Raw genomic sequence first — 13,307 nt, forward strand, 5'->3', positions numbered from 1 at the left:
TCTTGCTAGACAAAGCGAATATCATACTTTTACCGGGCTGATATGCAGGTATAAAGGTAACACCTATGTTGTCACATATGTTGTCAGATCCGATCTACTTTAGGTACAGCGCAACGCGTCTATTTCAGGGATCTCTGTTTATAATTTGTGTGATTGATATCAGGTAACGCACCAATTTGTAGTTGGAAAAAGATATACTCGTCGCTAACGAACTGGTAATGATATCAAGTTTTAGTGTCACCTGGTACAATGTGACCGGTGTTGACACGCTTTTTCCCATTGTTTGGAAATTTACACTATGGAGTATTCATTTTCTGCCAGTCTTATGAACGCAGTTGTCCTGTAGAGTCAATGAGTCAGTTTAAAAACAATTTAAAAGACCCAATATTTGCCTAGATTTCCGAGAAGCTTGCGTTTTTAAAACTTGTTTCATGCAAGTCGGCGAAATATTGAAGTTATCCCAGGATTTCCTTCGTTTTCAGAAAATTCTGTTCAAAGACAGATTTTTCAAGGGTAATTCATCGTATATACCAGAGTTGGCATTGGTTAATAGGATGCGCCAATATTAAATATTGAATGTTTTATAGAAGTTACTTGTGAGACCAAGACAATGAGAGATATCACTAATGCGGTTGTTGTTGCATCATCTTACAATATTTTATGTCTAGGTGGAAGGTCGAAATAAGAAAATTACCCAGAGACACAATATTTCATAAACAGACCTTTGATAATGGTATATCTAACATTTGGTTAGAAACTAAATAGAGACATTCAGGTAAAAGTTCATTAGAAGCCGAGGTTATTAATGTATAAGATTGCTAATTCACCAGTCTGTTTTTACTGTAGTCAAGTACAGAGGGAAAATGATAAACTCATATTTGCAATGAGTATAACTCAATTATATGACATTGTTTGTAAAAAGAGAACTCTGTGGTTTAAATTTGAATCTGTCATAGCTACTGTTGTTTTTATTTTTCCTCTATTGAGATGTGTTTACATCAATAGCTGGCGGTCAAGGAGAAGAGAATTTTTCACAACAATAGTGAAGTGGTTCAATGTAGTTGTGTCATGCAACGTGTGAGTATTAGGTTCATAGATGTCAGTGGTTTGTGGCCAATCTTAATTAAATTATTAAATTGTTATCATATTTCAACATATCTAACGACTTATGTCTTGAACTTAAAACTTATTATACGACGGAGTTATGATACAAAAAACAAGAAAACATCAACATATCCACATTGTCATAATCCAGACTCAAATTAAATAAAACTAGGGCAAAATATAAAATATTTACAAGGCGACTCCTGAATAAGGTAAGGAGAATAAGTACGAGTTTTAAAAAATTAAGCGCCTTCTGCTTTATGACATCCGCCATGTAAACATTGGTCAATCCAAATAAGTAAGGTCACGTTCTCAAATATAACCAAGGTATACAACAACATACCAACAGGCAAACTAACGAGCATAAAACACGTCCAGCGTCATGTAATATTTCTTTATGTGATCGCTATGACGACAGTAAATTTCTCCATAAGTTGTTCAATTTCGTATACTTGATGTCCTAATTCAAGTGCGTACACATTGTACATCAATATATCTGGAAGTAAAGTTGAAGGAGGATTTGACAAAGTCCTATAAATTTATCCTCGTATGAGAACAAACACAAGGTAGCCATGAGATAGGTACAGAAACCAGAAATTCTTTTCCAAGTTATTTGATAGAAAATGTTTGTTTTCGTTTCAAACGAGATAAAAAATGAAAACGAAGAAATTATGAACATAAATACCAGCATGTCAGAAGATCATAATTCATTGTCACATGCAATAAAACTGGAGCAAAATAAGAACGAAAGAAAACTTTACATGGAGATTTCTGAAAAAGGACAATAAGACCAGATTTTCCGGAAGATTATTCGACAACATCAGACGCACAAATCTCCTCTCATTTTCCCCCTACGCGCCAAGACTCACGAAATATAAAATAAGCCTTCAACCTAAGGTGTTTATATGTCGTCAACTGACTGACAAACGACATAGTGATTCCATTGTGAAATATTCTATTTCTTTGTGCGACATGAAGCTGGACGTGTTTGATGCTCGTTAGTTTGCCTGTTGGTTCTGTTGTTGTATACCTTGTTCTTTTCTCAGGAGTCTCCGTGTAAATCTGTCTTTTGTTTATATTTTGCGATAGTTTTATGAAATTTGAGTTTGAAATATTATTTTGTTGACCTGTTGGTATTTTCTTGTTGTTATTTATAACATGTCATATGAATATGATATATCGTATGAAAAAAAATCTCGTTTAAGAATCTATATATTTGTACAAATTTCGACTATATCATAGATTTACAACGTTTTCACACTGCAGAGGACCAGTAAATGTTCTCGAAAATGTTACCTACCACCTGGACCACAAGATTGAAGAGGAAGCTATCTATTACAAAAATATATGAGTGTATAAATTAAGTGAAAATGGTGTGCTGGACAAATTTTTCATATCGATAATTAAAATTGGATTAATGAGACTGGTTGCTTGCAGTAAAGGTCCTAGATCAAAAATGTGTATGCTTACTTCTTATAATATACACATATACACTTAGACTCATTGAAGATGTAGAGAAGGTCATAGGTCAAAATATGCTCGTATGTTGACTCCTGATAATATACTTGAGCCGCTTAGACTCGTTTTATTTGTAGAAAAGGTCATAGGTCAAAATTATCGGTATACGTTTGATACTTTGTATGAGTTATAGATTAGCATTTGATTTAAGGAAGAAATGTAATCTCGTGGATATAAATAGTTTGATAAGGCGGTATGTCACAAAATATTTTAGGATGTGCCTTTCAGTGCTTATGTCCCGGGTCAAAATCAGTTAAATATCTATTGGGAAATTGTTTGTCTGGATGTTCCTATTGTTTGTTGAAGAACCATTCTATTAAGTCTGGGGAATGTTTGGTAGAAAGAGAATAAACTTTTATTTGATATGGTACAAAATCGTGCTAAAATTCATTTGTATTGTGTTTTTTCAGTTGTTTAAGTTATTATCTTTATTATCGCGAATTTTTTACGCATGACAGAAATATATTTCAACTCGAATGAGATTGTTGATTAACTTGTGCAGAGTTATTCTATAATAATGTAAAAGTAAGCATAACAAAGTCTGATAAATCTTCAGTCATGTAGCTTTCTAATGAATCAGTTTTAATGTAATCCAATAATTCAGTAATTGATAATAAATACCAGTCACGGTACAATACCTTTCGTACCCTGGTCTGGTTACATATTGTCATATTTGTCTGCACTATAACTGTTGTGCAGTTTTGCATTTAGAAGACGATGTTTTACTCTATAAACGAGGTTAGACTTATACCTAAAAATAGTATCATCATTCACTGTTAATTTACAGTTCATACCATAATCTGATTTGCATTTGCGGTAATGGTGTATGAATGCAAACTTAGGACTAACTTCAATACATTCGTAATGTTCCTGGTTCGGTTTGCTTACATGGTGTATCCCGAGCTCGAACACATTAACAGGGTTCACAACCAGTTTGGTTCTTATTTTACTCAACTTCCGTGTTCTAACAGTCGTGTTCATTGTTGTTAGCTTCTGTAGCTCTGCCGATTTCCGTTGATCCTCGCTGTTGAAATTTGAATCAAAGAATGCACTTTGGAACTTATAAGCTGATACAATTTCATCATTTACATTTGCTTCTTCTTGTAAATATGTTAAGAGATCTGGAACAGTGCTTTGCATTTTTGGGACAATGAATTCATCGAAGTCAATGAAAGCAACATGTTTAAATTTGAACATTGTTCTATATAAGCAATCCCAAATCGAGGCTGACTGACCGTGGTACCAAATAAAATTAACAGGAATGGTGAGATTCCATTGCATGACGGTCGCTAAACCTATACTCTGGTAATGATTTAAAAGTAAAGATAGTTCATTAGAAACAAATTTTGTATAAAACACAAAATGTTGAGCTCCTAGTATCCTTGATAATTCTATAAATTCTGTTAATCGTAAAATATCAACGTCACCAAAGAGTGGCGGTACACATATAGCAAACTTTTGCACATCCATTGTTCTTTTCTTACTATTATCAATAACATTCATAATTAGGTCTGTGTTATCCACTGAAATCACGACATGGTCAAGTAATACGTCGATATCCGGAACTGCGCATGAACCAATAAAAGAAGAAAAGTATTTCATATGACCTTCACATGTCTCGTACAATTCAACATGTGATATCACAGTGCTATTGGACGAATTTCTAAAACGAAATTTACAAACTAAATTTTTGTTCGGGTCAACTCTCTTACCTATTAAAACTATTCTGATGAATTTAGTAGCTTTTCTTTCGTCTAAATATGCCGAGTATACTGTTGTGTCTCCTGGCATCACTTGCATATTGAGGTGATACTTAGGAAGAACGGCGTCATTATCAACTGATTTGCTACGTAGGTCTATCACTGTCTTATTTCTATCCACGAATTTCTGCATGTTTTCATCCTTATTTTGTAATGTGAGGTTGGTATTTCCTGCGTTTAAACCCCCGGGAAAACCCGCCATTATTCGTTTGATCTTATCTAAATGAAGAATTTTAGAAGTACTATTTTTCTCAATGTGTTGTTGTAGTAATTCCATTTTCTCTCTCCATACTTTCAGCACTGCTTGAAAATTCATGTTTTTTGTACTGGAGAAAGCTTTGTCCATTTCGACTTCCAGTGGTTTTAATTTATTTCTTGCATTCTCTTCTGGAATATTTGTTGTGCGTACAAGGTTTTCATGTTGAATCATATCGTCATTAACATTGTGGCTATATTTAGGATTCCTTATTCTGAAGAGCTGATGCTTCGTTTCAAGGAGTATGTTTTTACTGGTGTTTGACATGACATTTTCGTCGTGTGACTCCGAATAACCATATTCCTCGCCTTCCACGCTTGGTAACGGAGACAGGAGCACCGTAGAGGTAATGTAAACGGTTATTGTTAAGTACACTATAAATAATCCGAACAGAAATCGTCCAATTCGCCGAGAAATCATATTTTTTTCTTGAGGTGTGTCTTTGAATTAGGAATTTGCGACTATAAGTCTCTGCCGAACACGAAATCTGCAAATAATGAATAAATACATATTTATAATCGTTTAGTGAAATTTAGATGTTCTTGTAATCGAGCAAGGTTATTTTCACATCATCCTTTTTTAATTCGATGTTAGGATACCCATGTTTCATTCAGAATCATGGAAAAATGGTATATAAGATTCCGTGTCAAAACTTTTCAAATTTCTGCATTGACATTTTCAAGAAAACCTTCAACATTGCAAGTTGTAGAAATTTCTGGTTGCCATTAAGTCCCCGAGGTCTGCTGTAACCTAAAAGTCACGTTTTAGTCCATTCAAATACTGGCACGGTTCACAACATAAACATGTACATGACTTTCTTCTAAAATTATCAGATGTATTAACGTTATAGTGATTTGGGAGCTTGTGCACCTCTCTATCTATATAAATTGAATGTCTTCAGTCACCTCCTACGTTTCAAAATGTAGACTCTTAGCATCACTGTGACGAGTCCTAACAGGATGAAACAGCTATATGATGTATCGAGCTTTTTTTGTATTGAAAAGTGCTTATAAACCTTTGTTTATAGAACGTGATACATCCTTAATGGTGAATCAAGCTGTATCCATCAGCAATCTGTCCCTCTAGGACTCGGCAATAATGCCAGGAACCAAAAAAATGTGGACATCTAGTAGGAATGAAAATCAAAAAAGGTCTGAACAAAAGATGGTTACATAGTGTTATATACATTTATTTTGATTGGAGATGCTTTATTTGTTGTTTTATATGAAGCATGTCAAGGACAATTAGGCGACGATGTTTAGATATCAAGTTTGATAAACTTTTATCCATTATACTCCCAGTATTTCTAAATTTTTCTTTCAAAATGTCATTTTTACTTCTGTAAGTCATAGTAATCTTTCACATTGTTGATTAAAGCATTGACATTTAAAGACTAGTGAAGACATCTGTTTCTATAGATATATTCTTTAATGAATTATAAACAGTGACATTAAAACTTCTGTCAATAATAAACTCAAACAGGAAGTGTTGGTTTTTAATTGAAGCGCTATATAAAAAGTGTGAATAACTATGTAGTAGATTCTGTACTTCCTGTTATGTATTAATGAAAATGAAACTAAAACTTTAAATAATACAAGGAAGTTTATCTTGTTTACATATATGATAAAGTAGGCCTAGTAAAAGTGTAAACATTTTCATCTTATCAGTGGTTTTAAATCATTTATCTGTACATAAATACAATTTATGACATTATATTTTGTTAATTCCATGACGAACTGGTCATTCATGTTATATGTGTGGTTTTCGATCTTTTTACAGATAGATTTTAACACCAATGGCTGTTAGCCACATCACTACGCTACTCGACCACAACAGGGGAAGTCTTGGATTATAACAATTATTTTCATACACAAATCAAAGGTTAGTTCGTGTGATTAACCACTTTGCAGCTGTTTACGAGTTCCTTAGGGAGATAGGATTTAAGAACCCTGCTAAATTTCGGTCATTGGATGAGTATTCTACATCGTCGTTTTGGTTTGTAAGTCCCCTACAATTCCTTACTCAGCAGATCAGTCCCCCCGCCCCAGTCACACGGCTTGGCCAACAGCAAACTAATCTAATCTTGACGCGTTATTCATTCTACTATTGTAGTACATCTACAGTTGTCAAGCTCAAATTGAAGCCACTCAAGTACAACAGATGTTATAGTCATTTAACACAATATATATGGTAGGTAATAAATTTAAGATATCATAACTATGTGCTTTTGGTAACATTTTGAGGTCAGACACCCCCACAAACATAGCCAATGACATTCATCAATTGTAAATCTCCCCGTTACCTTTATTGTGCATGTGTTCAATCGATAATATGTAGACATCTTTATTTATCTTGATTTATTTACATTCTGTAAGAAATCGATTTTTTCCGTGTTTCTTTTTCGCAATTATCGAGGAAAAATTAAAAACAAGAAAAAGAAATTTAATTTATGAAAGCGATTGTGGCTTCAAGTAAAGGCAATAACACACAGCCGGGTTCGTGATAACACATCCTTTTATCTAAAGCTTTCAGTAAAACCAGAAACTTTTGAAAAAAGAATGAAAATAAATAAATAAATATATGAAAAAATAAAATAAAAAATCCACCTTTATAGTAATGTGCATTTCATTCTCAACAGATAAAGAAAAAAAATCCACTGAAAAGTTCCTATAAAAATCTAATTGAGATATTGCACTTATATACAAATCAAGACATGTTTAAGGATATTATTGTTCACCCCGTTGGGCGTTGAGATGTATCGTTTCAACACAGATAACTAAAGACAAATATTACACGGTGTAATGTCCCAGTGGTTCAACATGTAAGCGTGTTTGTTTCTAACGCAGTTAAATAATCCGATATTAAGGATCTTTAAGGTGATACAGTCAGCTCTTATCAACTACAGGACATGGATTCTGAAGTATTTCCCTCGGTGGAAACACGGATTATCTCTGAAAACATTGTACTTTATTCAGCAGTTCCCTGTGTTATTTCCTTATTTTCACTTTAACATTGTCTATCATTGTCATATATTTTAATGTTTCTAATCATTTAGGTATCACAAAATACGTGCAAAGTAATACTCAACACTGAGATATGATGCACTCAAGCCTGTCTATAAAGGTCATTCTAGGGAGCAGAGAAAAGTGGCCTTTATTCACAGGTGGCCTTTACGATAAGGAGTTGGATTACTATGAATTACATTATAAAGGGGACCTAAAAGCGGCCTCTATAGACATATGGCCTTTGTGTAATATTGGCCTTAAAGATGGGTTTGACATGTTTTTCCTGTTAAGAACGACTTATTTGATGAAATTTTGATTAATGACTTTAATGATACCATAAATATATATCGCTTGTATTTTAATACTTGATGCATTCCTTGATAATAAATGTTTTTGTAACATAATACATTTAGAATGGAAGGTAAACGGAAGGTAACAGCGTATCAGACGAACTACGACTAACAAAACAGGGGAACATGCACTATAACACCAAAAACGCCCCCCTCCCCCATCCCTCACCCCGCAAAGGGAAAAACAAAAAACAAAAATTCATGATAATTATCCCAATTGTGACACGTGTATATAATGACATGTGATTAATTAGTTATATACAGCTATGTGTAAGCAAGGTCAACTGACATCATCGATGTTTTTCAGTCACTTTTCCAATGCTATGTTTGTAATTGAAGGTAAATGATCTCAGACATGTACAATATATGTGTTTAGAACTAAGTAGGAAGTGATGTTTTCCGTAGTAAAATGTATCTTTTTTTTTAAAAAAAATGTATAGAATGTTGTTTTATCCATAGGGTGGATATTGAAATGCATTTTTCTAACCACTGGCTGTAGTTACAGAACTTGCTTTCACAAAGAGAAACCACATGTTTGTTAGCTATACTGACACAGTGTAATACAACCTCATAGAAAAGCACGGATCCAATTCAGGCTATCCCTTTTTCTAATCATTCCATTTTTTTCCAGATTAATGAATTAATGACAAATGGCAAACCCTTTGAATTCCAAAAGGTCAAGGGAAAGGTCAAAGGTTTTTACGGTGCTACAATGTTAAATCAATACTTCTTTATATAGAAAGCTAGTTCGTGAAGCTAACAACCTTTTTATCAAATTGACAAGCTGACAATGGAAAATTGGATTTTTAGTCCTGAGAAAAGTGGCGATGCTTTTTAAAAAGAGAGAACGAATTGCATCAAGCACTGGTAGCTTACAAGCTGGGTTCCTAGACAGGGAGATTTCATTATTATATAACTTGTGTTTTAATATAAATACTGCTTGAATAGTGTCCAAGAGTGTGACGTCGTATGATTTCTAGGATAACAGTAAGTGGGCGATATGTTTCCAGTTCCGTGTTACAAAAAGGAGTTATAATTCTCTCTTTCATAAATAAGCAATGAGGACGGTATAAACTAAAGACAAAACAAGCCGTGCTTTACCAAGTAATTGCATCTTAAATCGTGTGAAGTGAAGTGAATTGTTCATTTTGTACCTCTGCACGGCATTTCCATTTTTTATTGTTTTAAAATTGAAATAAGTTGTATAAAATCTTTAGTATCTATATAAAAATTAAAAAAATAAAATAAAATAAAAACATGAATGATTTATTTACATAGACACGAGAGTCCACAATTAAGATAAGTAATTGTTGTAGGGTAATTGATCATTAATAAGCTAATTAGCACAGCATTAAGTAACCCGTTTTATCACAGAACGCACCTGTTCTGTTATGTAACACTTCCGTGCCATATACACGTGCACCAAGAAAAGACATTTAAGGAAGAATCCTCAACTGTGTTCGGGTAGAAATTCATCACACATGTCTCGTTTTGTGTTGTCTATAAGTAAACGACAATTGGGATCAGAGGTATCAAAATAAGTATTTCCTTAAAGAAAAAAGAAAGATTTTATGATAAACGAGCTCTTGTACTTGTGCGTTTATAATTTGAAATTTATCAAACAAGTGTGACTTATCAAATCACATTAATTCGCCCAATAAAATACATATCACAAATAAAATGATGACGGAAATTTCATATAATTAATAACTAACCACAATCCCGCTTCCTGAAGTTCTTTTTTCATCGGATGTGATGGATATAATCTAAATCCTGACATAAAAATTCTTACCTTTTTAAAATTGTTTCTCGTTTTGTTCTGATCTCTTCTTTAAGCCATTGTGATGTTTTAAAGCCTTTAAAACTCCCAGTACTTAGTTGTTGCTGTTGTTGTTGTTGTTTGTTGTTATTTCCAGTTCTTGATCCTGTAAAAACTGCAACATGTAAAATAAGTAAGGCGTGCATGCATGTAACACACATATTTCCTATCTGCGGCGGAGTAATACGGCGCCTGTCATTTCAGATCGGTTCACCCGCTATCTGGGTCCGCTATGAGCTTTTTCAAGTGTTGTCAACTTCTGCTGTGAGACTTCATTGCTAGAACAAAGAATACAGTGATCCAACATATATTGCTATATACGTTATCTCTTTATTAGGAAGTAAATTATGTAAAATAGTGCATTTCCTGTCTGATTCAAACTGAAAGAACATAAATCTTACTGAAAACGTTACAAAAAATTAAGTGTTATTTATATGGCGCTAGTAATGTCCTTGTACATCTACCATTGATGAACCTTGATCAGTGTTAAGTCTGTTTATCATGATTACAGAAATATCTGTTCCACCGATCCAGGCCATGCTTTATCAGTTGTATATGTACCTACAAAATGCATTTTTATCACATTGTGTGACACTGTGTTTCACCTGGTATAGGTGTTGGTATTCATTTAAGGAAAAAACTAGTGAATCAAGCGGGCTACAACTCCCAATCAACATCAGTATGTCGTATACTCTTTTCCGTACACAAGGAAGTTATCTCAATCAATTAAGTTGAGAGTCGTCGTCTCCAAAATCAATTCAGGAATAAGGGCTTCTTCCGTTGACCAAACTGAAACCGGTTGAAACGGAACATCATTTCACCAATAGTATAATGCTGGACAAATAGCCTCAATGGAAAAATAGATTGTAATAATGGTGGAGAGTTGCTTGTCACAGTAAGGTTGTTTATATAATAGATAATGTATAGATATTAAAAATGAGAACAAATAATATATCTTATGTTTTTGCTTTTGCTATCGACATTAACAAGTAAATGTACAGTGTACGGTGACAACGTTTCCTATCGACATTAACAAGTAAATGTACAGTGTACGGTGACAACGTTTGCTATCGACATCAACAAGTAAATGTACAGTGTACGGTGACAACATTTGCTATCGACATCAACAAGTAAATGTACAGTGTACGGTGACAACGTTTGCTATCGACATCAACAAGTAAATGTACAGTGTACGGTGACATTTGCTATCGACATTAACAAGTAAATGTATAGTGTACGGTGACAACATTTGCCATCGACATTAACAAATAAAAGTTCAACAAGTCATACAAATATATACGCATATAATTCAAAGTGAAAATACAATAAGCTGAAGTGGAAATATAGATTTTGCAAACAAAACATACACTTTTTTAAGTTACAAAGGTCCTTTCTGTTACGTACAGATAGCAGATGGACAAGTTTATATGACGATGGACTGTCCCAATAATACATTTGACGATTTATTTACGATTATCTACTTATAATTGAACGCAATGAAAGTCGGATTCTACCCGATTTGGCTTACAAAACTGACATAACCTGTCTTAATGGTAGCTTCAATGGTATGAGTGAGCAGCTTGTTGTACTGTTTCTCTGGTGCTTATTTAGGACCTCTGGTTGTTTTAAGTGATATAAGTTTCTGTTTACACTATATTCAAAAAGTATACAATATATATATACGTGTGTGTGTGTGTGTGTGTGTGTGTGTGTGTGTGTGCGCGCGTGCGTGCGTGTGTGTGTGTGTTTGTGTGAGTGTGTGTGCGTGCGTGCGTGCATGCGTGAATTATTGTAAACTTACATGCATTTGAAATGGCATTTTTAATTTAAAGATACTTAAATGATACGCATTGACGATAAAGTTTGTCGTTTGTCAACAACAGAAAGTAAACAGAAAACAGTCCCACAAAAACATTATCTATTTATGACATGTTTGCGAGATATTTTAAATATTTTTATACAATATTGTTTTGATTTTTTTTTTCATGTTTATAAAAAAAATCACGAAATTCAATAATAAGAACAAACACAAAAGAGGATTCACATTCCTTATTTTATTGTAGGTGTACTGGGGTCCTACATGCCATACTTGTGGTTTACAGAATTGTAAATATCAGTTTAGTCGGTAAGGCTAAACAGAGAATAAACACCGGAAAGGCAAATATTACTACTTATTTGCTATTTTTCTTTAGTAATCATGATAGTGTTTAGCCATTCATACTTGCATACAATGACAAGCAGAACAATGTGTTATAGTCCCCGTTTACGACCTTGTGACAGTCCCCGTAAATGACCTTGTTATAGTCCCTGTTAATGGCCTTGTTACTGTCAACTGAGGTGGCTACAAACTATAGGAGAGTCAGAGATTACGTGTGATGAAACGTAATTAAACTTGTAGGAATGTATGGAAACCTGATAGCGCATGTGTCTATGAAAAGAGAATCGACTTTTTTGACAAAATGGCCGCCTGAGGCAGGCTTCTGATTGGTCGTAATTTACTAATTTTCTGATTTCCATGAAAATTTATATGTATGATGATTATTAAACACAAACGACTGTAATGGCCTCAGTTTGACATTGGCCGTCATTTTCTGGACTCTGATTGGTCGAAATCAAAATATATCGTCCGATTTCCAAGAAATTTGGAGTGTAGGTGTATTTTGACACTACAAACAATTTTAGAAATATCAAGTGGTGTTCAGGAGTGAGGTTGAAGAATTAGTGAGACTTTCGGTATTGCTCACGAACGCAATTCCATTTATCTTTATCCTTCTTCCGCCGTTTTAGTTCACTGCTAAACTCAAACAACACCCAATGAATTCTCAACAGACTTTACACTTTCCATGTTCAGTTGTACACCTTAATATCTCTTTTTTCGGTTCTAACTTCCAGTTCACGGCTGCATGCTCTGATAGGCCGAAATGATATGTATCAATAACCTTCGTTCTACGCACGTTTCTAAAAACTGAGTTGACTTTTCCCCTACAAAATTGGCCACCAAACGCAGGATATTGCTTGGTCGAAATTTAGATTTGTCCGATTTCCGTGAAAATCGATGATTAGGATGATTAAATTTGACCCTGCTCACAAAAGTAGCCTCAGTTTCATATTTCGATGAAACGACCGTCATCCAAACATTTGCAGCTACTTCTACAGGATACCATGGGTTACGTCCCTTTAGCGCTTATCGAGTCGTAGGCACGAGAGCCCGCATAGAAAGGGGCCAGTCATGGATGAGTGATTTCATCAAATTGCACTCTGTACTGATACAGAGTAGGTCCTGTTTTACTCATGAGACCCATACAGTCATGGCTATCTGTTGTAGCCGACATATATTTTACACACCTGCTAGTCCCTAATAGTACGGTACATATCAGATTCATTTTGAATTTAAATCCGTGAAAGCATATATCCATATTCAAAATCACAAACAAAAAATGACCGCTTTCAATGATTAATATAAAAATCAAAGTTTTACAATTCAGGCCAACAATA

General features: G+C 34.1%; 1 protein-coding gene across 1 annotated transcript; it reads right to left on the minus strand.

Moving 5' to 3' along the window:
- Positions 1 to 3,279: 3,279 nt before the first annotated feature.
- On the minus strand, positions 3,280 to 5,058 carry LOC132545453 (beta-1,4-galactosyltransferase galt-1-like). Its single transcript, XM_060209137.1, has one exon. The coding sequence runs from the start codon at positions 5,056 to 5,058 to the stop codon at positions 3,280 to 3,282; it is 1,779 nt and encodes a 592-aa protein (XP_060065120.1).
- Positions 5,059 to 13,307: the final 8,249 nt, after the last annotated feature.

Source organism: Ylistrum balloti, unplaced genomic scaffold (genome assembly GCF_031769215.1).
Source record: "Ylistrum balloti isolate Yb309-2 unplaced genomic scaffold, AGI_CSIRO_Ybal_v1 Utg369848, whole genome shotgun sequence".
In the NCBI taxonomy this organism is placed as follows: domain Eukaryota; kingdom Metazoa; phylum Mollusca; class Bivalvia; order Pectinida; family Pectinidae; genus Ylistrum; species Ylistrum balloti.